The sequence below is a fragment of the Urocitellus parryii genome, chromosome 4 (genome assembly GCF_045843805.1).
Source record: "Urocitellus parryii isolate mUroPar1 chromosome 4, mUroPar1.hap1, whole genome shotgun sequence".
Classification (NCBI taxonomy): Eukaryota; Metazoa; Chordata; class Mammalia; order Rodentia; family Sciuridae; genus Urocitellus; species Urocitellus parryii.
This window is the reverse complement of record NC_135534.1, coordinates 201,529,687-201,556,270: the sequence shown is the minus strand read 5'-3', so window position 1 is coordinate 201,556,270 and position 26,584 is coordinate 201,529,687. Positions and strand designations below refer to the sequence as shown.

At 43.8% G+C, this 26,584-nt stretch overlaps 1 protein-coding gene across 6 annotated transcripts in view; it reads left to right on the top strand.

The window, feature by feature from the left end:
* Positions 1–25,401, top strand: part of Golga1 (golgin A1) — a 55,641-nt gene extending 30,240 nt beyond the window's left edge. For all 6 annotated transcript variants that reach the window (XM_026386415.2, XM_026386418.2, XM_026386412.2 and 3 more), the window contains 11 exons: positions 1,657–1,752; positions 3,500–3,649; positions 4,613–4,708; positions 16,399–16,488; positions 17,291–17,393; positions 17,500–17,633; positions 17,968–18,111; positions 22,698–22,757; positions 23,328–23,498; positions 23,996–24,082; positions 24,915–25,401. In XM_026386415.2, coding sequence (XP_026242200.1) covers positions 1,657–1,752; positions 3,500–3,649; positions 4,613–4,708; positions 16,399–16,488; positions 17,291–17,393; positions 17,500–17,633; positions 17,968–18,111; positions 22,698–22,757; positions 23,328–23,498; positions 23,996–24,082; positions 24,915–24,995 — 1,212 coding nt within the window. In that variant the 3' untranslated portion in view covers positions 24,996–25,401. The remainder of the gene's footprint in view (positions 1–1,656; positions 1,753–3,499; positions 3,650–4,612; positions 4,709–16,398; positions 16,489–17,290; positions 17,394–17,499; positions 17,634–17,967; positions 18,112–22,697; positions 22,758–23,327; positions 23,499–23,995; positions 24,083–24,914) is intronic.
* Positions 25,402–26,584: the final 1,183 nt, after the last annotated feature.

Sequence of the window (26,584 nt, the reverse complement as noted above, 5' to 3'; positions counted from 1 at the left end):
ACTAAAACAGAAACCCCCATTCTCTCCTATCCCAGCCCCTGGCAAATACCATTCTACTTTCTATCTCTGATTTTGAGTATGCCAGGTACATCACTTAGGTGGAGTCATATACCCTTTGTCTTTTGTATCTGGTTTATTTTACTTAGCATGTTTTCAGAGTTCATTTAGGTCATAACATATCAGAATTTCCTTCTTCAGGGCTGGAGATGTGGCTCAGCGGTAGCGTGCTCGCCTGGCATGCGTGCGGCCCGGGTTCAATCCTCAGCACCACATACCAACAAAGATGTTGTGTCCGCCGAGAACTAAAAAATAAATATTGAAAAAAAAATTCTCTCTCTCTCTCTCTCTCCTCTCTCTCTCTCTCTCTCAAAAAAAAAAAAAAAAGAATTTTTTTTCAAGGCTGAATAATATTCTGATGGGTGAATATATCACATTTTGTTTATCCATTCACTCATTGATGGACATTTGGGTTGCTGCTACCTTTTTGCTATTGTAAATAATGCTACATGAACATTAGTATATGAGATTTTTGTGTGAAGTTACATATTTTCGTTTCTCGTAGGCATATACCTAGAAGTAGAATTGCTGGGTCATATGGTAACATTTCACTTAACCTTTTAAGGTTATGAATCTTTCTTGAGCTCTGCCTCTAAATTAACATTTGGGTGATATTCTCTGAACCCAAGAATTGAAAAAACTGGGTTTTAATCCGGGCTCTACCACTACTAAAAGTTGTAATCACAGACAAGTAACATTACTGTTGTCCAGCATGGAAATAGTAACCCCCTCCTCAAGGGGATGTTTTTAATTTTTTTTTTTTTAGAGAGAGAGAGAGAATTTTTAATATTTATTTCTTAGTTTTCGGCGGACACAACATCTTTGTTGGTATGTGGTGCTGAGGATCGAACCCAGGCCACACGCATGCCAGGCGAGCGCGCTACCGCTTGAGCCACATCCCCAGCCCATGGGGATGTTTTTAGTTAAATTTTTTTAGTGAATGTATATGAAGAACCTGATGGTTAAAGCTGTCCCTCTCGGGGTCTGGGGATATAGTTCTTAGCACAGCACTTTTCTAGCACACATGAGGCCCTGGGCTTCATCTCCAGAACCAAAAAAAAACCTAACTGCCAGTTACAGTGGTACACACCTGTAATCCCAGTTGCTTGGAGGCTGAGTCAAGAGGGTCACAGGTTCAGCCTAAGCAACTTAGCAAGATCCCATCTCAAAAAAAAAGAAGACAGAGTAGAAGAGACAGTGTTAAAATGCTAGTCTTTTTTTTTAATATATATATTTTCTAGTTGTAGTTGGACACAATATCTTTATTTAATTTATTTATTTTTATGTGGTGCTGAGGATCGAACCCAGGGCCTCGCACATGCTAGGTGAGCGCTTTACCGCTAAACCACAATCCCAGCCCCAAATGCTAGTGTTTTATAATGGTAGGCTTCTGGATATTTCTTTTCTCATTTTGCATTTTTCTGTCATGTACCTATTTTATTAATTTTTTTTGGTGCTAGGGATGGAACCCAGGGCCTTGTGCTGCTACGCACATGCTCTCTCACTGAGCTATACTCCCAACCTAATTTGAATTTTAAAACCATTTGTTAAAATTGCTCAGCTTCTTGTAAACAGAAAGAATACTTTTTTTCCCCATAGGTGAAGGAACTGGAACAGAGCCTTCAGGCCTCTGAGGAGCGGCTCAGGCAGAGCAGGGATGTCGTGGCTGCGCAGGATGCACAGATCCAGGAACTCGTGAGTGCTTCTTGGGCACTAGGTCTTGGGCTTTCCCATTGATCTTGTGCAGGTGCTCCAGACACACTCCCAAGCATCTGCATCAATGTCTGGATCTGACCTTGGACATAGTTATTATGGTAGACGTGAGCATGCAGGCAGAGCAGGTCAAGGACTGAGAAGCTGCCGAGGATCCCAGTGACCTGAAGATGTGGATTGACTGGGTGATCCCACCAACACCCAACCTTCAGGCCCTGGCCCATTCTGGGGAAGTTAGAGGTAGTAGTTCCTCAAGGGGTCCAACCTCAGCTTGTGATAGAAGTGTGGAGAACTGGTCAAAGCTCTAGTGAGAGCATGGGCAAAGAAGTGTCATCACAGCCTCGTGTGTTGACTGAGTTACAGTTAAAAGTAGTCAGCAGCCAGAGCTGGGGCTGGGGCTTGGTGGCAGAGCGCTTGCCCAGCATGTGTGAGGCACTGGTTTTGAGCCTCAGCAACACATAAATAAATAAATAAATGCCCATCGACAACTAAAAGAAAGTACTCAGCAGCCAGGTGCAGTGTCCACTCCTGTCATTTAAGCAATTCTGGAAGCTAAGGCAGGAGGATCACAAGTTCACTGCCAGCTTCAGCAACTTAGAAAGACCCTGTCTCGGGGCTGGGGATGTGGCTCAAGCGGTAGCGAGCTCGCCTGGCATGCGTGCGGCCCGGGTTCGATCCTCCAGCACCACATACCAACAAAGATGTTGTGTCCGCCAATAACTAATAAATAAATATTTAAAAAAAAAAAAAAGAAAGAAAGACCCTGTCTCAAACTAAAAAATAAAAAGGGCTGGGGATGTAGCTCAGTGGTACACTGCTTGCCAAGCATGTTTAAAGCCCTGGGTTCAATCCTCAGCACCACAAAAAATAAAATAAATAATAAAAAGTAACCATGGGCTGGAGATGTGGCTCAAGTGGTAATGCGCTCTCCTGGCATGCGTGGGGTGCTGGGTTCGATCCTCAGCACCACATAAAAATAAAATAAAGATGTTGTGTCCACCGAAAACTGAAAAAATAAATATTAAAAAATTCTCCCCCTCCCTCCCTCCCTCCCTCCCTCCCTCCCTCCCTCTCTCTCTCTCTCTCTCTCTCTCTCTCTCTCTCTCACAAAAAAAAAGCAACCATAATTGATTTCATGACTACCACATCCGAGGTACTATGCTGAGTACATTACACAGAAGTTTGCTTAGTCCTTGCAGCACACCTAAGAGGTACACACTGTCGTCTACATTTCATAGAGGTCAGCTCAGAAGGATTTTGGTCACTGGCCAGGGGCTTACAGTCAGCAAGTGGCAGGACTCGCATCTCTCGCATGCAAAGCCCTGTTCTACCACTATATTCCACTGCCACTCTAGAGAAGCATCAGCTTAGGGGGACACTGTGCAGCCATTGAGGAGGCCTGCTTCAGGAATGGGCTAGTTCCCAGAGCTTCCCCACATGCCATGAGGGCACAGCAGTGGCATCAAAACCAATGCCAGGGGCTGAGGTGTAGCTCAGTGATAGAGAGCAGAAAGACCCATGCTGGGCTGTCTTCTGGGACAGGGCAAGTCTGCCATCAATAGGCATGGCCTGCAGGGGTTTCTCAACGATACCTGGGAGGAGGCCCTTAGGATGAGGATCTATTTCTATTGGGTACCATGTTTGGGCCACAAAGAGCCAGAATAAAATTACCATCCCCTCCCCAAATTTTTCTTTTTCTTTTCACTAACTGGCTTTGGTTTCCCTGCAGGCTGCGGCGAACCGGGACAGCAGCCTTGCGCAGCAGCAGGCCCTCACCCTGGAGCAGCAGTGCAGGGAACGCACCCATGTGCTGGAGGCCCAGATGGCCGCCCTGGCGCAGGCACAGGCAGCCGACCAGACAGCTGCTGAGTGCAGAATGGTGAGTGGAGAACAGAGGGAGGCTGAGCATCAGCACTGGGCCCAGGCACAGCTCATCTGCCCCATGCTTGACTCCTGACCTCAGTTAGGAATTCACTTTGTACAAAAGGTCAGATCTTTCTAACAAGCCCCTGCTTGTGAGACCCTGTGAAATGGCAACTTTTTAGAGAAATCTAAAATAGATGGATTTTTTTTCCCCCGAGGGCCTTCCTGGCACTTCCTGACCATTCCCCTCAGCCTTTTCATGTTCTTTCTGAAACTCATGTTGTTTCTCCTCAGTGACTTCTCCCTTTTTATAGTCCCTTTCCCTGCCCCACAATTTTGAGAAGCATGTTATTCCTCCTTGAGAAGTTTATAATTTTTTTTTCTTTTTGGGTACCGGGGATTGAACCCAAGTTAACTACTGAGCCGCATCCCCATCCCTTTTTTTACCATTTGTTTTAAGATAGGGTCTTGCCTGGCATGGGGCATACTCCTGTATTTCCAGCTGTTGGAAGGCTGAGGCAAGAGGATCACAAGTTCAAAGCCAGCCTCAGCAAAAGCAAGGCACTAACCAACTCAGTGACATCCTATCTCTAAATAAAATACAAAAAAGGCCTGGGGATGTGTCTCAGTAGTTGAGTGCCCCTGAGTTCAATCCCAGTACCCCAAAATAAAAAAAAAAGGTAGAGTCTCGCCAAATTGTTTAGGGCCTCACTAAGTTGCTGAGGCTGCCTTTGAACTTGTGATCCTACTGCCTCAACCTCCCAAGCCACTGGAATTACAGGTGTGTACCACCACATCCAGCTTTTTTTTTTTCCTGTGGTGCGGGGGGTGAAACCCAGAGCCTCACACTTGCTAGGCAGGTGCTCTACCACTGAGCCAAACCCCAACCCCCTCACCCTATTGTCATTTCACATCCCTACAGTGACCAAAAGAAAAGGCATTTCAGAGATGCCGATCATTATGTGTTCTTGATTTGCAGAGAGAGCTGGAACAAGAAAATGCAGCCCTGAAAGAAAGCAGAAATGAATTTGAACATTCTTTACAACATCATCAGTTTGAGCTAAAGAAGCTGAAGGTATTTATCTAATTGAATCAGAGTTTCACAAAAGTGTTTATATCTTTTACAAGTGTGTTTGGAGAGATCAGCCAAAGTCCTGCACTTGGTGCTTACCTGGCAGAGGAGATACCATGATCACCGAAGTTCTGTACTTACAGTGGAAACATGCAGCTAGCTTTAGTTCAGTGCTCCCATCAGGCAACTGCTAGAAAGTGTCACCTCATTAAGTCCTCTCAGAGCTCCAGGACTATATTAAGAATTATCTAGCTGGGCATGGTGGCGCGTGCCTGTTCTCCCAGTGGCAAGGGAGGCTGATGCAGGAGGATCGTGAGCTCAAAGCCAGCCTCAGCAAAAAGTGAGGTGCTAAGCAACTCAGTGAGACCTTGTCTCTAAATAAAATACAAAATAGGGCTGGGAATGTGACTCAGTGGTCAGGTGCCCCTGAGTTTAATTTCAAAAAAAAAAGAATTATCTAGGTATGGTACACCTAATCCCAGTGATTGGGAGCATGAGGCAGGAGGATCACAAGTTCAAGGCCAGCTTGGCAAGTTAGAACCTATCTTAAAATAAAATTCAAGTATAGTTGTGTTCAATCTCTAATACTGTTTAAAAAATAACAAGATCATGGCATTTGCAGGGAAATGGATGGCATTAGCATTATACTAAGTGAAGTTAGCCAATCCCTAAAAAACAAATGCCGAATGTCTTCTCTGATATAAGGGGGGTGACTCAAAATGGGATAGGGAGGAAGAGCATGAGAAGAAGATTACCTCTAAATAGGGAAGAGAGGTGGGAGGGAAAAGGAGGGAGAATGGGAATTGCACGGAAGATGGAAGGAGACCCTCATCGTTATACAGAATACATGTATGATGTTGTGAGGAGAAAAAGAAAAAAGAAAAGTGTGACACATTAGATTGGATAGAGAGAAAGGATGGGAGAGGAGGGGAGGGGAAGGGGGGATAGGAAGGGCAGCAGAAAAGAATAGACACTATGATTGCTGTATGTATATAGGTGACTCTATGACCAGTGTGATTCTGCAATCTGTACAATCAGAAAAATAAGAAATTATGCCCCAATTGATTCAAATGTATGAATTGCCAAGATCATTGTAATGTCATGTGTAACTAATTAAAAATAATAATGATAATAATACTCATTTGGCAATTAATATCATTGAACTTCCAAGTATAAGAAATTTGTAATTTGTCTGGGTTTCATAGTTAGGGATAGTGCTCTATCGAGTAACGAGGGTGGCCCAGTGCTTTATACCTCTGTGTCAGTTTCCTGGATGTCCTGCTGTTAGAGCGCCTCCCTGGCTTGTTTTTTTCAGTGAGACAAGTAAAGCCATGTCTTAAAAGTTCATGAAGACCTTGTTTGTATCAGGGACCTTGAGCAGAAATGTAGGCACCCTTTCCTTTCTGTGCACTTGGTGCTTGAGTCAAATCCTGCCTCCCTGACATCCCTGGTCTTGTATGCTCAGGCTCCTCTCCCAGTTCCTGGGGATGATGGGTCATTGGAATACTTGCCTGGGTTAGGATGTTCTCTGAGAACGTCTATAACTGAATGGTTCATAAGCTTTCATTACTGGTATCTGACAGGTTGCTCAGGCATCATCGTTAGTAGTTGGCAGCACACACCTTGAAGTCAGAAATTGTTCCATGCATTCCTTAACTAAACATCAGAATGTCTGTAATTGCCAGGCACATTGTAGGTGTGGAAATCTGGCAATGAACAAGACAAGACAGACAGAGCTTTTCTCCTCCGTGGAGCTTGTAATTAGAGAGAAAAAAACAACGGCAAATAGTGATCATTATGAAGAAAATAAGGCAGGGTGAGGTACAGACAGGAGGAAGAAGAGGCCACTTTTCAGTATACAGGTCAAGAAAGACTTCTGTGACATTTGAGCCAGAGATCTGATTAGGGAGAAGGAGCCAGAAATGTGAACATTTGGAGAAGGAATGCTCCAGACAGAAGAAATAGCAAATACAGAAGCTCTAGAGGCAGAAAATAGCTTGGTGTGTTCAAAGATCAGTCCAGTGTGGCTGCAGCTGAGCCGCTGGGGGATCGCAGAACCTGAGTGAGGAGGCCGCAGGCATGAGAAAGTACAGCAGGCGGCCTCTGCAGCAGAGAAGTGATGTGTAAGGGCTTTGTTTTAAGACAATTTCCCTGGCTCGGGGTGGAGAAGCACTCAGGCAGAAGTGCTTTTAGGAGGCTTCTTAGTAATGCAACAACTACATGTGAGTGTTGGGTTTGGGGAGAATTGTACAGACTCAGGATGTATGTTTGATACAGAGCTTTCATCACTTGCCATGAAAGGAATTGGAGGTGGCCCCAACACACGATCTGTGTAACTCGGGGTTTCTCACCCTCAGCACCGTTGATGTGCTGGGCCACAATCATGATGGGGGGCTGTGCTGAAAATGTGTGGTGTGTGGAGGAGAATCTTGGTCTCTACTTTGCCAAATGTCTCTTGGGAAGGCAATATTATACCTGGTCAGGGAACCACTGGGAGTCTGGAAGATATCTGGTTATTTTTGGCTAACAAGTGTTGAAATACCAACTGAGGTTCGGGATAAATATATAAAGTAGAAAATCATTACAATTTTTCCCCCTCTGGTACCAGGGACTAGAACCCAGGGTGCTTAACCACTGTGCCACATTATCAGCCCTTTTTATGTTTATTTAGAGACATGGAGGTCTAGCCGAGTTGCTTAGGGCCTTGCTAAGTTGCCGAGGCTGGCTTTGCACTCACGATGCTCCTGCCTCAGCCTGCCGAGCCACTACAGGCATGTGCCACTGCATCCAGCTACACATTTATTTTTTTGATTTACAACCAGAGGACATGCAATGAGTATAAAGAACAGGACCAAAAGTAAAGACCAGGGTCAAGCCAACATTTCCAAGGTTCAGAAGAAAAGGAGGATCAACTAGAAGACTCCAAGGGAACTGCAAGTAGGAGATCAGTGGAACCAGAAGAAGGTTGAGCTCCGGAAAGAGAGGACAGAGAGTGCTACAGGACAGAGAAGGGAACTGTCACATCAGCTGACGAGTCAAGAAAGACTGAAGCCTACATTGGCGAGGCTGACAAGTGTTCACTGTGGAGCAGTGGGGGCAAGGCTGACCAGAGCTGGTTGAAAGGAAACTAGAGATGCTTCCCCTTCCCCAAGGGCACAACTCAGACCAGCTCGCCCTGGAGTGTGCAGAAAAGCTGTCCAAAATGAGAACTTGCCAGTTGAAGGCATTGGGGAGCCTACAGCATGGGGAGCAGCTTTTCCCTGGGGATTCCTGCTAGATGTTTATCCAGGCTTCCTGCAGCTTCTCAGAGCTGGAGATAAAGGTTGGAATTTAAGACCCACATTGGGTTTAGCCTGGGAGATCCTTAAAGATTTGGTTTGGGACACTTAGGAGTAAAGGTAACCCAGAAGTAACCAGCACCACATCCCCACCCTGCCTTGGGGTGGATTGAACAAATTAAAGAAATAAGGTGGCCCAGAAAATCTCACTAGCTAATTTTGGATTAAAGTGATCCTAGATTGGTGAAGGGAAATTCTAGATGGAAGTACAGAGGATGTAAAGAGGTAAGAGGGAATGAAGAACAAATCTAAATGAACTTATTAAAAAAATAGTGATGGTTTTTTTATAGTCTTATATTTCCATATTGTATGACATGTACAACATAAGTATTCAACCTCACAAGGACATAAAACCCCCACTTAGAGCGTCCATTGTACCTAAGGGATGGAATAATTATTTATCTTAATAAACACATAATGTAAATAAAATATAAGACAAAAATAACCCAAGTCAGATAAGATCAGTATTCTCAATCCCTCACATCTTCTGGGAATTGGACAAAAATACCAAGTAATTTTTGGCTGGGTGTGTAGTTCAGTGGTGCTTAGCACACAGAAGGCCCTGGGTTCAATCTCCTGCACCAAAACGAACAAAGACTGGACTTGGACAAGACAAAGATGCATATTGTGATCTGTAGATTAATCGCTGAAAAAAAAAAAAAGGAATAAAAGGGTGTGTAGCTTCCAGACTTAAAAAAAAAAAAGAATTTTTAAAAATCCAGAATAGAAAATAAAGGGTTAAAAGTGAATATCGAACAGGAGACAAAAAGCATCTTAAGATAGTGACTTTAAACTCAAACATGTCAATATTTAAACAAATGCCACAATTAAAAGATAAAATTTTTCAATTTTTAAAGTAACTAACTATATGCTGTTTATCAGAGTCATGTCTAAAATAAGGAAACAGAGGATTGAAAATAGAAGGTTGGGAAATCAGGCAAGTGTCACATCTGTGATTCCAGTGACTGAGGAGGCTAAGGCAGGAGAATCACAGCTTTGGAGGCTGGACCCACAACTTAGCAAGGCTTTCAGCAACTTAACCAGACTGTCTCAAAATTAAAAAAAAAAAAAAAAGGCTGGGGGTGTAGGTAAGTAGTGAAGCATCCCTGGGTTCAATCCCCAATATGCCCCCTACCCCCAAACACCAAAAAATGAACAGGAATCCAGATATCACTAGACAAATCTAAATTCTTGGATATTTTAACAAATTTCTATATAAGTTTTCTGAATAAGTTGAGAGAAAGTTATAAGTATAGATTTGAACTTAAGAATATTAATATTCTTAAAAGGAGCTGGGGATGTGGCTCAAGCAGTAGCGCGCTCACCTGGCATGTGCAGGGCGCTGGGTTCAATCCTCAAAACCACATAAAAATAAAAAATAAAGACATTGTGTCCACCTAAAGCTAAAAAAATAAATAAATAAATATTTTAAAATATATATATTCTTAACATACATGGAGCTCTGCACCCACCAGTTGTAAAATATGCATATCCTTTTCAGGCAGACATGGAATAATTAGAAAATTTTACCATAAAGTAAGTCTCAAGAAATTTCATACAGAGTATTGAAGACAGACTATTCTTTGACCAGAATCCAATTAAGTCTAAAATCAACAATAAAAATGAGAAAACCTCTGTGTGTATGTTTGCAATTAAAAATGCACCTTCAGGGACTAGGGTTGTGGCTCAGCAGTAGAATGCTCATCTTGCATGTACAGGGTTCTGGGTTCCATCCTCAGCACCTCACAAAAATAAAATAAAGGTATTGTGTCCAACTACAACTAATATATATATATATATATATATATTTTTTTTTTTTTTTTTTTTTTAAGAATGCACTTTCAGGGGCTGAGGTTGCAACTCATTGGTAGAGCACTTGCCTAGCATGTATGAGGCACTGGGTTCCGTCCTCAGTACCACATTAAAATAAAATGAAGGAGTCTTGTTAAAAACATGGTTCCTAAGCTGAAATGTTGGAGTGTTGACCCTATATTTTCTTCTAGTATGTGCAGGGATCTCTTATCTAATTCATAGGTCTTTGATCTACAACTAAAAAAAAAAAAATTTAAATGCACTTTCAGCATTTCCTGTAAGAACTAGAACAAGACAGGAATACCCTCTCTCACAAGTTCTATTCAACATAGCCCTTGGAAACTGTAGCCAGAGTAATTAGGCAAAAGAAAGAAATTAAAGGGACATGAATAGGAAAAGAAGAGCTCAAACTATCTCTGTTTGCCAATAACATGATTCTATATTTATTTATTTATTTATTTATTTTTAAAGGGAGAGAGAGAGAGAGAGGTTTTTTTGTTTGTTTGTTTGTTTTTAGTTCTCGGCGGACACAACATCTTTGTATGAGGTGCTGAGGATCGAACCCGGGCCACACACATGCCAGGCGAGCGCACTACCCCTTGAGCCACATCCCCAGCCCCATGATTCTATATTTAAAGACCTGGAAAACTCCACCGGAAAACTTCTAGAACTCATTAATGAATTCAGCAAAGTAGCAGGATATAAAATTAACACCCATAAATCAATTGCATTCCTATACAGCAATGATGAATCAGCTGAAAGAGAGATTAGGAAAATTATCCCATACACAGTAGCTTCAAAAAAATGAAATTACATGGGAATCAATCTAACAAAAGAAGTGAAAGACCTTTACAATGAAAACTACAGAACACCAAAGAAAGATATTGAAGAAAACCTTAGAAAATGGAAAGATCTCTCATGGTCTTGGATAAGCAGAATTGAAGTGTCAAAATGGCTATCCTACTGAAAGTGTTATACAGATTTTAACACAGTTCCTATTAAAATTCCAATGACATTCTTCATAGAAGTAGAAAAGGCAGTTATGAATGAAATTCATTTGGAAAAATAAGAGACCCAGAATAACCAAAGCAATCCACAGCAGAAAAGTGAAGCAGGAGGCATCACAATACGAGACCTAAATTATGCTACAGAGCTATAGTAACAAAAACAGCATGGTATCAGCATCAAAACAGACATGAAGACCAATGGAATAGAGTAGAAGACACAGAGACAAACTCACATAAATATAGTTATCTCAGACAAAGGCACCAAAAACATACTTTGGAGAAAAGATAGCCTCTTCAACAAATGGTGCTGGGAAAACTGGAAATTCATATATAGTAGAATGAAATTTAACTCCTATCTCTCACCCTACACAAAATTCAACTCAAAGTGGATCAAAGACCTATGAATTAGACTAGAGGTCCCTGCACATACTAGAAGAAAATATAGGGTCAACACTCCAACATTTCAGCTTAGGAACCCATGTTTTAAACAAGACTCCTCTAAAGCATAAGAAGTAATATAAAAAATTAATAAATGGGTTTATATGAAACCAAAAAGCTTTATCACAGCAAAGGATACAGTCAAGAGCATGAAGAGAGAACCTACAGAGTGGGATAAAATCTTTGCCACATTCACTTCAGATAAGGCATTAATTTCCAGAATATACAAAGAACTCAAAAAGCTTAACACCTAAAAAGCAAATGACCCAGTCAATAAATGGGCTAAGAAACTAAACAGACACTTCTCAAAAGAAGAAATATGAAAGGTCAACAAATACATGAAAAAATGTTCAACATGTCTGCCTATTAGAGAAATGCAAATTAAAACTACACTGAGATTTCATCTTACTCCAACTAGAATGGCAATCTATCAAGAATATAAGTAACAACAAATATTGTCAAGGATGTAGGGAAAGGGTTCACTCATACATTGTTGGTGGGACTGCAAATTAGTGCAACTACTCCAGAAAGCAGTATGGAAATTCCTCAAAAAACTAGAAATGGAGCCACCATTTGACCCAGTTATTCCACCCCTTGGTATATACCCAAAGCAGTTAAAATCAGCATACTACAGTAACAGCTACTCAATGTTTATAGCGGCACAATTCACAATAGCTAAGGTGTGGAACCAACCTAGATGCCCATCAGCAGATGAATGGATAAAGAAATTGTGGTGTCTGTACACAGTGAAATATTACTCGGCCATGAAAAAAGAATGACTTTAGGGCTGGGGTGTAGCTCAGTGATAGAGCACTTGCCTAGTATATGTGAAGCACTGGGTTTGATCCTTAGCATCACATATAAATAATTAAATATATAAAAAGGTATTGTGGGCTGGGGTTGTGGCTCAGCAGTAGAGCACTCGCCTAGCATGTGCAAGGCCCTGGGTTCAATCCTTAGCATCACATAAAAATAAATAAATAAAATAAAGGTATTGTGCCTAACTACAACGAAAAAATAAATATTTGGGGCTGGGGTGTGGCTTGCCTAGCACGGGCAAGGCCCTGAGTTCAATCCTCGGCACCACATAAAAATTAATTAATCAATTAAAGATATTGTATCCAACTACAACTAAAAACTAAATATTTTTAAAAAAATAGAAAGGTATCATGTCCATCTGCAACTTTAAAAAAAAAAAAAGAATGACTTTATTGGCCAGTAAATGAATGGATGTGGAGACTATCCTGCTAAGTGAAATAAACCAGTCCCCAAGAATAAATATTTTCTCTGATATGTAGATACTAACCCACAATAAATGCGGGGGGATAGAAGTTCAGTGGATTAGACAAGAGGAATGAAGGGAAAGGAGAGGGGACAGTGGAATGGGAATTAATCTGACATAATTCTCCTTTGTGCATATAAGAATTCACCACTGTGAAATCTCACCATCCTGTACATCCACAAGACTAGGATCCTAATTAGGATCTATTCCATGCCTGTATAAATAGATCAAAATAGATTCTACTGTCACATGTAACTAAAAACAACCAATAAAAAATGCATTTTTCCAATCACCACAGGGTAAAAGAAAAAATCACAATGGAAATTTAAAAATACTTTTAAATACAACATCATGTGAATACTATCTGTCTGAACTAATGGAATGTAAAACAATACATAGAAGGAAATTTTAGCATGCTATAAATCATCATTGTGTATCCTGAGACATAAAACAGATAAGACATATAAACCACCTTATGCCAAAACGTTTTAAAATTTACTTTTTAAAAAATATTTATTTTTTAGTTTTAGGTGGACACAATATCTTTATTGTTTATTTTTATGTGGTGCTGAGGATCAAATCCAGTGCCTAATGCAAGCTAGGTGAGCACAGTACCACTGAGCCACAAGCACAGCCCTAAAAATCATTTTAAATGGTAAAATTCTAGAAAAATATAACTTGTCAAAACTGACTATGTGGTAGACTGAGTAATGGTCCCAAAAGATATCTACATCCTATTTTCTAGAAGTTCCCTTATATGGCAAAGGTCAATCTGCATGTGATTGAGGATCTTGATATAAGGAGTTTATCCTGGATTATCTTTTTGGGCCCTAAATAATTACAAGTGCCCTTATACAGGCAAGACAGGCAGATTTTAAACAGAAGTCAAAAGGCAATGGAAGCAAATAGAGATTTAAAGATGGACGAATGGGCTACAGACCAATGAATGCAGTTCTAGAAGCTGGAAGATTGAAGGAAATGGAACTTCCCAAGGTCTCCTTCAGAAAACAGCTCTACTGATACCTTGATGTATTCCCACAGGGCTCCATTCAGATTTCTGACCATCAGAACTGTCAATTGATTAACTTTTGTTGCCCTCAAATTTATGGTGATTCATTATAGCAGCTATAGGAAACTAATACACTGACACTAGAAAAAATGGAAATTCAGACCCACAGTGTGTCATTCGTGGCCCAGTTAGAAGATAGAAGTTACCTAGTTTTTCAAGTGAGAAGACGTGAAAGCTTTGTGGTGGTGGTGGTGGTGGTGTTCGGGGCTTTTTTGGTACCAGGGATTGAACTTAGAGGCACTTAGCCACTGAGGGCACATTCCCTGCCCTTTTATGTATTTTATTTGGAGACAGGGTCTCACTAAGTTGCTCAGAGCTTTGCTAAATTGCTGAGGCTGGCTTTGAACTTGTAATCCTCTTGCCTCAGCCTCCTGAGCCACTGGAATTACAGGCTTGCACTACCATGCCTGGGTTCTGACTTGTTTTCTAAACTAACTAAAAGTCTGTCTTAGCAAATATATCATCATGTTTGAAAAGAATATATATTCTGCTGCCATTATGTATTCTGTGCATTCTAATTAGGTCAAGTTGGTTGATAATACTATTTGAGTCTACATAGTTCCTTAATTATTTTTGTCTACTTGTTCCATGTGAAGAGAGCATACTAACTCTTCAACTACACCTGTGGATTTTGCTATCTCCCTTTAGTTTTGTCAGTGTTTGCTTCTTTTGTACTGGGGATTGAACCCAAGTACACTGTACCGAAGAGGGGTGGGGGAGAGTTGTTTTATTGTTTTTGTTTTTTGAGACAGAATCACACTAAATTACCCAGGGTGGCCTCAAACTTGTGATCCCCTTCCTCAGTTTCCTGAGTCACTGGTGTTACAAGTGTGTACCACCATGCCTGTGTATTCTGAGGCACTGCATTTTGTGAGCCCCCACCAATGAATGCAGTTCTAGAAGCTGGAAGATTGAAGGAAATGGAACTTCACCAGATTCATCCCAGGTGCAGAGGCTGACATGTGTGGGTCACTTTATGGCTCCTTCACAATGCCTGCCCTGCTTGCTGCTGCAGTGAACCCGGGCTGGAGATATCGACCTTGAATCCCACAATATGGGGCCCAGCACAGACTTTAGAGCCATATATATCCAGTTTCATATGCCAGCCTAGTCCCTCACAATCTGATTCTTGAGGGAATCCATTTTCCCTTTTTTAAATAGATGATGGTAACCCCTGACCTCAAAATATTCCTAAGGACCCAACATGGCCATGGATGAAAAGAGCCAAGGACAGTGCCCTGAGAGGTGCCCTGAGTCTCTGCTTCCTGCCCTGGCCTGACCTTACTGTCTTCTCACACATGCCTCCACCTCTTGCCCTCCATCAGCAGTCAAAGTTGTCTCTTCTAACCTTCCCCAGGAAAGGCTCCCCAGGAGGCACAGCAGCCTCCCCTCCAGGACCTTCTCACCCTCTCTACCAAGCTGAAACCTCTTGCTCCTTCCCCTTTATCAAAAGAGCCACTCCCAGACCTCTGCTTGGAAGTAGGAGGGCCTGGGAGGACCCTGCTAAGGAGTGTTGTCCCAGCCCCAGCCTCAGGTGTTCAGCCACGAGGTGTTCCCTGTCTGTCAGCTCAGGGCAGGGTCAGCATGTCAGTGGCTGAGGCTAACATGGGAGGTTTCTTAGGAGGAGCAACTCACAGAACCAGAAAGACCAGTCGGACTGGAACTGGAGTCTATCACCTCCTTTCTCTTGTTGCCATTGTTCATGCTTTTGTCCCATCATGTAGGCTGCATCCTGCAGTGTGGTGGATATGGCCACAGCAGCTCCAAGCTTGGGTCATTCCAGCTGAGCACCCACAGTGGCAGGAGGGCGCCTCCCACTCAGCTTCAGCATATAAAGAAGGATCTTAATATAGAAGAGATTCTGATCATCATCTTGGGTGACAGAGCCATCCTTTAGATGTTTACTTGGTCAAGGGGACCAAGATACTATGATTTGCCAGGCCTGAATCATATGCCACAAAATTAAGGTATCATTGAGAGCCTTATTAGAGTAATGTGGAATTTTAGGGTGGAAATGGAGAAAGGATCAATGAGCATTCACCTGCCCCCCTGCCAAAATCAGGGGGATCTGGGTAGACAGAAACAGCAGACCACCTCATGTTCTGTCCAGGTCATCTCCCTGACCAGTGGTCAGGCCCCTAAGAAGTTGTATTTTGCAGCTGAGGGCTGATTGGCAAGCACAGGCCTCGGTGTCAGGGAGGAAACCCATGTGTTTATCTCAAGGATGATCCCTGAGTGTTCTGGGAAAGGTTGGGGAGGTAGAAAATGCTCTGAGGGAGGGTCTGTCATCCAGAGCCCTCACTCTAGGACCATGGGCAAATCATATAACCCTTCAGAGCCTCCATTTTCTCTCCTATAAAAGGGTGTGGTCACACTTCTGTAAAATTTTGATGAATCACTGACATTTTGCCCTATTAAAACAGTAAGTGCTGATGATGTTTTCTATAACCAGATTGTTCCAGTCCATTCACATATGCTATGTTGATTTCATTAGACCACCTCTTAAGTTGGGCCCTAGCCTTGGCCTGGGTTCTGGCTTATATGCTTGTGGACAAGTGCCAGTGTCCAGAGGAATTAGAGGGGTGTCCACCAAGACTGTCATCAGCAGGGGATAGGAAAGCAGGAAGAATGTTGGTCTAGCCTTTCAAAGCAGAGCTGCCTTTGTTAGGGTTCATGTGAAACATGCAGCTGAGGAAATGTGAACTAAGGTTTAAGGCTCAGTCTCCTATCTGTTTTCTGAATTGTAGGAAGAGTGGAGCCAAAGAGAAATTGTGAGTGTGGCCATGGCTCAAGCCCTGGAGGAAGTGCGAAAACAAAGGGAAGAGCTCCAGCAACAGGTGGGCCCTGTCTGATACCTAGGTTTGGGCCCAAGTGGTGATGCCCTCTCCTGCAGTGCCCCACTGTTGTGGGACTGTCGAGGTCCATCTGTCTAGGGTTGGGGTGGACATCAGTCTCTGAGATGCAGTCTGCTGTGGGATGCCCTGTGGAGATGATGTTCAAAGAAACCCGTACCCCATAGGTTACCCTTTTCTGATTTTGGTGGTCAGATACTAATTGTCTAACCATTATCTGAAGGAAGTCCTCAGCCAGGGACTTACTGGACTCTTAATTCTATGAGGTGGCCCATCACTGCCCATGTCCACCGAAAACTCCAGAAGAGTGGGTTGATGTTTTGGCAGGAAGTGTGGGGAAAGCCAGCCTTTGGAGACAGACTTAGCCTCTGGGCCCATCCTTGCTTGTTTTCCAACTTGAGGCCTTTAGTGAGTCCTTGACAAATCTGAGTCTGAGTCTCCTCTGAAAAAGACTTCAGGATAATCACACTTGTAGACAGTGGAATGAAGTTCACGTCAGATGCCCACCCAGTATGTCAAATCGCAGGTGCTCAGCAAAGGGAAAGGCAGGGTTATGACAGCATGTTTTGGAGGGCTACATCTCTGTCTGTCTCATTGTGGGCCAAGGGAGATCACCCTAAAGCAGGGCCCCTACCCAGGAAGATGATTTTGCACATGTCCATAGGAGCAGAATTTCCTTGGGATTGTTCTAGGTCATGGACTTCGGGGGCACGTGGGCACACTGGGCACTAACAGTCCTGTGAGAACTGCTGTGAGCCCCCTCTCACACTGGTTTCTCTTCTCCAAGGCTACTGAGCTGACAGCTTCAATAGACAAGAAGAACCAGAGTTTGCAAGAAAAGGCTGAAGAGCTTCTCCAGAAGGAGCAGGAAATTCTCCAGCTGGAGAAAGGTGAGGAGTGGTTTCCTGACTGTGTCTGGTGTCCCTGCCCCAAGCTGGCCCTGTCATACAGCTGGAAGACCAGGGATCATGCTGCATACTCCCTCTGCTGCCCTAGGTCATGCCTCTGCCATGCTGCAGATGCACCAGCTACAGAGTGAGCTGGAGGCCCTGAGGAGTCAGAGGGCCGAGGAAGTCCTGGTGACCGCAGTGCAGGAGGAGCTGCCAAGGCTACAGGGCCAGGAGCCACATGTAAGTCACAGCCATGTACCGAGGCAAAACACAGGGCACTTGTTCTGTGCTGTGGTGTCCTTTCTTTCAGTGGGGTGTTCAGCTGGTGAGGAGGCTGTGAGGCCTGCATGCCTTCGTGTGTGTGGCACCTGTCAGTGTGCAGGCTGTCAGTGTGACTGTGTGAGAAGCTGGTATCCCTCTGGAAGGCACTGGGTGGGTCTTGTGTTGAACGCTGGCTCCTGGCAGCTCAGGAGGCCACACCTATGGAATAAGCTCTCCTCTTCCCCATACACCTGCTGCTTAATGTCAACATTACCTGTCCTGCTCTCAACTTGCTGCCACCAACCACCCATAGGTAACCTCAGAAGCTATGCAGGACCCCATGTGCCAGCTTCCAGCTGCAGACGGAACACCAAATGGAGAGGTTGGGGCCATGGATCTAGGGCGGCTACAGAAGGAAAAACAGGACTTGGAGCAGCAGCTTACAGAGAAAAATAAGGTGAGGCCCTTTGTCTCTGTGTGTCTCTGTCTCCACCCTCAGCCTCAGAGTTTGTCTGTTCTCAAGGGTTTTGCCAGTGCCCCCAGCTCCTCTGAGGAGGTTTTACCTGGCTTTCAAAAGGTCTTCCTCCTGCTCTTCCGCTTCTCTTTTGCCCTTCTTGCTTCCACTTCCCCCAGGCCTCTTGAGCTACTGTCCAGAGTGTCTGAACCTGAATGGCAGTCAGCCCAGCCGTCCTGCTGGCTCCCAGCTGGGCCATATGGACAGCCCCTCCCCTCTTCACTTCCTCTCCACAGCTGGGAACACCACTGATCCTGGCCTCTGAGGGGTCCAGGTGGTTAGAAGGAAGGTGTTTGTTAACAGGACTGCAAACACTGTGGTATCTGGTGGAAGCTCAATAAATGTCATGATTCCACCCACCCCACCCTGCGTCTGCACCTATGAATTCAGGTTCTCATTTCATCCTGGATTTGAAAGTGCCCTGCAAACTTAGAGGCTAGCTGGATATTGCTCTGGCCTGAAATTCTTCCCCTAAATTTTTGTGGGGGCAGGACTTAGATGATAAAGGAGAAAGGTGTTCATCCCCCCTTGAATCTCTTCATGAGAAATATGATATGTGTAATCCTAGCACCTCAGGAGGCAAGGCTGGGGATGTGGCCCAGTTGTGGAGCAGCAGCAGTAGTAGAACCTCTGGGTTCCATCCCCAGTACAAAAAATGAGAGAAAGAGAGTACAAAACAAATGTGTGGTTCAGTGAACTAACACTGACATAATCAGAACATTGCCAGCATCCTTGAAGCCAAGGCTCCCTCTGGCTCCACATGGCCCCCTGGTGGCCAGGATCCTCTCATAAAAATGGTTGCCCTGTTATCTTTAATACTACTGCCTCAGCACATGTTCCTGGCAGTAGAGTTTAGTTTTGCCCCTAATGAACTGAACTCAGCTTTGCTCTACCTTCTCTCCTCACCACCCCCCCAGTCCTGCCTCTTCCACCCCATGATCCTGCCTTGCCTGCACAGCCACCCAGCCCTCCTTCCATCCCACTCCTCTCACCTCCTTACTGGCCTTGGTCCAGGTGCTGTTCTCTCCTCTTGCTCCATCATAACTTTTTCCTCCAAGTCATTCTGTCCACTGACAGTATGAGATGATGAGACTGTATCATGCTGTTGACTCCCGTCCTCGCCTCCGTACTGCCAACCTCTCCACCCTCCTCTAGCGCACTTGCCATCCTCTTTTCCACTCCTGTTCTCATCCACCCCAGTCAGGCACTCCCCTGCCTCTCCACAGAGAAAGAGCTCTTGTCAAGCTCACCAGTGACATCCACCTTACTAAATCCAGAAGACCTAATTTTTCTTCTAATTGGTAGCACTTGGCATACATTTCTGCCTTGAAGCTCACCTCTGATGGCCCGCTCCTTCTCTGCTCCTTGAGGGGCCGTGTCCTCCCCACTCCCAACACCATGTAGCACAGGGTCCAGCCCCAACCTCTATCTACACTGCACTTTCCCTTGGGAATGTCACATTCCTAAGCTGCATCCTTGCCTTCATGAGATGGCCCCATGAATACATCTGCTCTATTTCCACATGAGTATTTAAAAGGCATCTTAAACTTAAAACATCCAGAACCAAACTTGAGTTTTCAATTCTCCTTGGCTTTACTGCCATCTTTTCCATCCCAATAAATGACAAAATCCTGAGAGTCATCCTTAACCCCCTGGTTCTGCACCACCAACACGAGAACAGTAGTATATCCTTGACTATCCCTTCAAACTATACCAAAATCAATTGCTTCTCACCACTGCCACACTGTCACTTACTCTGGGTTGCCATAATCTCTTTTTTAGAAGGTGGTGTTGGATTTCTAGATGGTTTTGCATCTGTCATCTCGCCTCCCCACTTTTAATCTCCTCCATCCCATCACCTCCTCTCAGCCTTGTCTTTCTGTGAATATATCAAGTACCCTCTCACCTCAGTGCCTTTCTGCTTTCTGAGCCTTTGGCCTACGCAATTCTTGCCCTGATTATTACCCTCATCACCCTGACAGATCTCACCATCAAAATACCCTAACCCTACAGTAATCTGTATACGGGGTAAAATTGGGAGTTCATAACCCACTTGAATCAAACTGTGAAATATGATATATTAAGAACTATGTAATGTTTTGAATGACCAACAATTAAAAAAAAAGAAAAAAATAAATAAAAATAAACATTTTCAGGGTGAAAAAAAAAAAATACCCTAACCCCTTACCTTGCTTCTGTGTCTCTCAATACCTTCTGATATGCTACATATTACTTACTGTCTTCCCTCTGAGGGTAGATTTTTTTTTGGTGGGAGGGAATGCTGTGGGTGAGCCCTGGGCCTTGAGCATGCTAGGCAAGCATTCTACCACTGAGCTACATCTCCAGCCCATGACAGTATCTGGCACATCAGTAATTACTAGACGAATGAATGAATGATCAGGAAACCAAGTAAGAAAACATAAAATACCAAATATACTTTTGGGGGAATGTCCAGCCTCATGGTCAACCTAAAGAATACAAATTGAAACCACATTGGGCCATTTTATATATCCAGGTATGTTGCAGATGATTTAAAACGCATGACAGTCCAGGAGCTCGAGGCACTTCTGTGAGTCTCCAGAATCTCACTCCCTCAAGGGAATACCTCTTGAGGAAACAAAGCTTATTCCAGTCTTGTTTAAAAATGGGAACCCAGAGGCTGGGGTTATAGTTTTAGTGCCTAGTACATGCAAGGCCCTGAATTCAATCCTTAGCAACACACACACACAAATAATAAAACTGGAAACCCAGCCATATAGTAAGATATGGGTCTTCCCCTAGAGTTATTGTCAAAACTACTATTAGGAAAACTAGAAATCTGTGAAAACTGATGACAAAGTATTCAAAATGCTAATGATTCAATGGAAGAATTGGAGATTGGAATTAGAAGTACACAAGAAGGGGCTGGGGATGTGGCTCAAGCGGTAGCACGCTCGCCTGGCATGCGTGCGGCCCAGGTTCAATCCTCAGCACCACATACAAACAAAGATGTTGTGTCCACTGAAAACTGAAAAATAAATATTGAAATTAAAAAAAAAAAAAAAAGAAGTACACAAGAGGGGCCTGAGGTTGTGGCTCAGTGGCAGAGCGCTTGCCTAGCATGCGTGAGGCACTGGGTTCGATCCTCAGCACCACATAAAAAATTTAATAAAGGTATTGTGTCTGTCTGCAACTAAAAATACATTTTTTTTAAAGAAATGTACACAAGTACTGGGGATATAGCTCAGTTGGTAGAACGCTTGCCTCAAATGTACAAGACCCTGGGTTAAATCCCCAGCATCACACAGACCAAAAAAAATGTACACAAGAAACCCTCATTTTGATATGTGACAGTTGTGAGATTTTGGAGAAATTTTTATTTAAAAATTCTTCCCTGGGGGCTGGGGATGTGGCTCAAGCTACGTACCGCACTCACCTGGCATGCATGCGGCCTGGGTTCGATCCTCAGCACCACATACAAACAAAGATGTTGTGTCCTCTGAAAAAACTAAAAAATAAATATTAAAAATTTTCTCTCTCTCCTCTCTCCCCCTCTCTTTAAAAAAAAAAAAAAAAAAAAAAAATTCTTCCCTGAGCTTACTTTCTTAACTGCAAAACAAAAACTAAAATTCCCAGTCTGCAATTCGGCAATTTAGGAAGCTGAGGCAGGAAGAACGCAGGGTCAGGCCATCTTGGGCATCTTAATGAGACCCTGTCTCAAAATGAAAAATAAAAAGGGCTGGGATGTAGCTCAGTGATAGAGTACTCCCTAGCATGTACAAGGACCTGGGTTCAAATCTCGGCACCGCAGAAGAAAAAAACAATTCCTGTATTGCTGATTACAAAATTTAATTGGAAAAATAGAAGTTAGCATTCCTAGTGAATAATGGAAGGTGTAATAAATTTTATTCAAGGCTCATAAGGCTAATTAGCTTACTAATTTAAAATAAAATAAATGACATAAAACCCAGTGTTGGTGAATTGTGTAGAAAGACTGGTCTTTTACACTGTTCAAAATAGCACTACAAATTATTGTAGTATTTCAGGAGAGCAATGCTGATGAGCACTACAAATTCTGGCTCAAATAGCCTACTTGGGGATCATGGCTATGCAATAGACTTTTTTCTTTCTTTGTTTTTGACACAGTGCTGGGAATTGAACCCAGGGCCTCCTACAAGCTAGGCAAGCCCTTTACCACTGAGCTACATTCCCATAAATAGAATTCTGAGGACAAAATAATGTTGTGCAGAGCTGTGCTACCCTCAAGCTCAGACCCAGGTTACAAAGGTGGTTGGGCAGTAGTGCAGCTGAAGAACAGGGTGACATGGTGACCACTATGGTACCTGAGGAAGCAGGGGAGTGGAGAGTGGCAGCATGGGAGGGAGAGAGCCGTGCATGGGCCGGCCAATGCATGTGGCGGCTGAGCATGAGCTTCTGGGGAGCTTGTAGCAGGTGTTTAGGGAACCCAAGCAGATGTATTTGTTTTCATTCACACCTTGGATATAGTCAAATGTGCCTCTAACGACTGGGTGTGGGTGGGTTTATCTCAGACCATAAAGCAGATGCAGCAGAGGATGCTGGAACTTAAGAAGACGCTGCAGAAGGAGCTGGTGAGTGCCCATGCCATGTGCCCACCCCCCCTCTTTTCCCCGCTCCCATGCTCTGGTTTAGGTCATTCTGGGGTCCTTTGCTGCCTGATGGTGCTCCCCCAGTTGTTTGCCAAGGGATCTCCAGGAGGTCAGGTGTGGGCAGGTAGAACAGCAGTCTTGGGCACATGCCTGTCTTCTCTGTGCCTGTGTCCTCACCTGCACGTGGGGCTTGCACTGGGAGTCCTTGTGCAAGTCCTTGTGGTACAGGGTGTATATGGCAATGTTTGGATCAACATGGGACAAGAGCAGCATCTTTGTTCCAGGCTGGGATGCTCTTTGTCTCAGAGACATGTGTCTGGAAGCACTACCTTATGCCTTCCTAGCCATCAACCCTACCCGCAGGAGCTGAGCCTTCCTCAGACTCTGGTGCTTTCTTCCAGGTTGGGGCCCTTTTGCCCTGTAAGGGGCAGGTTAGGCAGAGAGCAGCAGGTGATCGCAGCTGGGGCCAGGGAACAAACCCCCACACACACTCTTGATTTTCTACCTGTCTTGGAGGGTTCAACTTAACACTTTTCCCATTGGTTTTGTCAGAAAATCAGACCCGACAGTGAGCTTTTTGAAGTCCGGGAAAAGCCAGGCCCTGAGATGCCAAACATGGCCCCTTCTGTCACTAATAATGCTGACTTGACTGATGCCCGGGAGATCAACTTCGAGTACCTTAAACATGTTGTTTTGAAATTCATGTCCTGCCGAGAATCCGAGGTAAAGAGCTTCCAAGCTGCCTTTTGGGTATTGAGCCCAGCCCTGCTCGTAGCTTCCCACCCAGTCCACTTCCTTCCCTCCCCCACCTCCATGTTCCATGTGGATACTTGGCCATTTCTCAATCAGCAGTGGCCTGCTGATTGAGCCATAGGAAGGTAGAGACCACGGAGGAAACTGGCTCATAGGGGGAGATATAAGCTCCACTTTCAAATCTTAACTTGGATGCTAAGGCCAGAGTCTTGGGAACAGAATCCACCCAGCATTCCTGAGTACTGCCAAAAGAGCAGAATAACTGCAGAGGATGTTCTCTTGGTCCTTCTAATCCCCGGAGTGAGAGATGGGTGCGGGGGGACAGAACATATCATTGCTGACATACTTCAGAAAGTACAAACTTCAGCTACTTGTCCTTGCTAATCAAAGCAAACAGGAAATGCTGTCCCATTTAGTCCCCTTACTTTCTGTCCCCACCCCACCAAGCAAAACCTGTTTTGTTTCAGGCTTTTCACCTTATAAAAGCTGTGTCAGTGTTGTTGAACTTTTCACAAGAGGAAGAGAACATGCTCAAGGAAACTCTGGAATATAAGGTAGGGTTCTGATCTGCTGTTTCAGCTGCCAAACACTCTAGCCAGACATCCCAGCACTGGCAAATAAGACCAGCCCCTGGAGGCAGGTAACCAGTCACAGTTGCATCATCAGCTGAGTTGCTTTTGGATGATGAACTTGATCTGAGTACTGAGGACTTCTTTTTTGCCCAAATGTGCTGCATTTGACGAGCAGACTGTATTTTTTTGGAGCATTTTTGTTGATAGCACTTCATCAACAACATCACATTTGGCATAGCACTTAAAAAAAAAAAAATTCTGGGCTAGGGATGTAGCTCATTGGTAGAGTACTTACCTAGCATGTGCAGGTGCCCTGGGTTTGATCCCTAGCACAACAGCAAGAAAATTTTTTTGAAATCACCTGCATAAATGCTGAAACAGAAAAAATTACCAGCAGCCGGGTATGGCGGTGCAACCTCTAATCCCAGCTACCAGGGAAGATAAGGGCAAGAGGAGAATCACAAATTCTAGGGCAGCTTTGAAAACTTAGCAAGACCCCATCTCAAATTTTTAAAAAAGGGCTAGGGATATAACTGAGCAGAAGAGCACTGTGGGTTCAATTCCCAGTTACAAAAAAGAAAAACTTCCTTACAATTCTATTACTTTGTTCTCATCACCTCAAGTTTCTTTCCCACAATGGGGCTCTCAGCTCTGCAGACTGGTAACTGGAACCATTTCCATTGCTTTGTTCACAGCCAGTCAGGACAGCTGGAGGTTGGGAGCAGGGACTCAGGGAAGGAGAGGGGGCTGTTTCTGCTTCCTCAGCACCCAGTCCTGCTTCTCTTCTCAGGAGCCTTTTCTGTTTCAAACACAGATGTCGTGGTTTGGTTCTAAACCAGCTCCCAAGGGCAGCATCCGGCCGTCTATTTCAAACCCTCGGATACCATGGTCCTAGAGGGAACACCCAAGGATGGAGCTCCGTGGGTTGACATTTTTCTGTGAAAAGAACACTGACACACCAGCCTGGGTGGGTTTTTAATCACTGTAAATGCAGTATTTTGTACAAGCGTCTAAATATTGTTTACAAGAATTTAGACTACCTTCCTGCAGGCTGACATGAACCGCAGGAGGGAGCTGATCCTGTTATTCTGGTCACCCAATAGGGAGGGTCCCAGCACTACCCAGACTTCCAGTGCTGCTAATATCCTAGCCCTGGCCAACACGGGAGTCCTCTTAACATTAGCACGAAAAGCTGAAGCAGCGATCAGTATGTCAGGTTGCAACTGACTCATCATGTACAGGTGATGTATAGAGGCGACGACAGCCCTTTGAAATGGTGACCAGCAGGCCACACCCACCTGCTTCTGCCACAAAAAAGCCAACTCCATGAAGGTGGCTTTTAAAAGTCCCCTTCCGTTAGCGTATTTTGGATCAGTTGAGTTAGGAGAGGCTTTTGACCCTTCCTCTTGAGAAAACATCATTTCACTTTGTTTCCCACACCACCTAGAACTTGAGATGTGTTCATCTTTAAGGTACTCTGGGGCCAGTGTGGATTCATGAAGAATATGCAACTTTCTGACGGTGTCTCCATTTTACTTAAGAGAACTAGCAGTCAGATAAAGAGATTCTAAGTATAGTACCAAATACACTCAATTGCCTTTTTAATGAATGTACTTATCTTGGATAGGTTGCTGGTAAACCATTTTAAACTATTTTTTATAGCTAAATAGTTCTTCACTATTATAAACATATCTTCTGTATTATAAAATCCATGTAACTGGTGTTCTTAAAGGAAGATCAAATCATCAAGAGGAAATGTTTCTATAAACAGGATTCCTGTCCCTCTGTGATTCTATTCTCCGAAGAAGCCGTGGTATGTCATCAGCTTTGCTCTAAATTCTTACTACCACTGCTTACCACACGTTTTCTACTTAAGGATAGTCTGCTTTATTCAACCAGAGCAGCAGCTGTCCCTTCTTCCCTCAGCCTTGACCAAAACATTGGTGGCAGTCTGCCTTGTATGTGGAGCCACTCTCCCCATCACCCTGCCCCCCTGTATTTGACACTACATTCATGTGCAGCGTCCAAACAGCCCCAGCTGGCTGCAGTACTTGATAGCACACACATGCCTCCAACAAGAGCTGGCAAAAACTAGTATTCATTATTATGCTTGTTCTGGATAAGCCACAACATGGAATCTAAAAGGAAACCATTTACTGATTTATAGTTTGATAAAAGTTTCATTGATAAATAAAAAACTACTAATAACTGGAGCTCCTAAATTTATTATGTCATATATCTATGTAAAATTGTTCCTCAATTATGCTTAAAGTCAAAATACATATATATACAGACATACATAAAATATATCTCACAGAAAAACAAGTATTGGCAGTTTACTTCATTTCCATGAAGTACCAAGCCAGGGCAGCAAGACCTTACTTAGCCCAGCTCCGGCTCTCCCATGCAAAAGAACCATTCTCCAGTTACCTACCTCCTTGTGTGGTACTTCCTGCAGATGTCTGTCCCTTTAGAATGCTACTT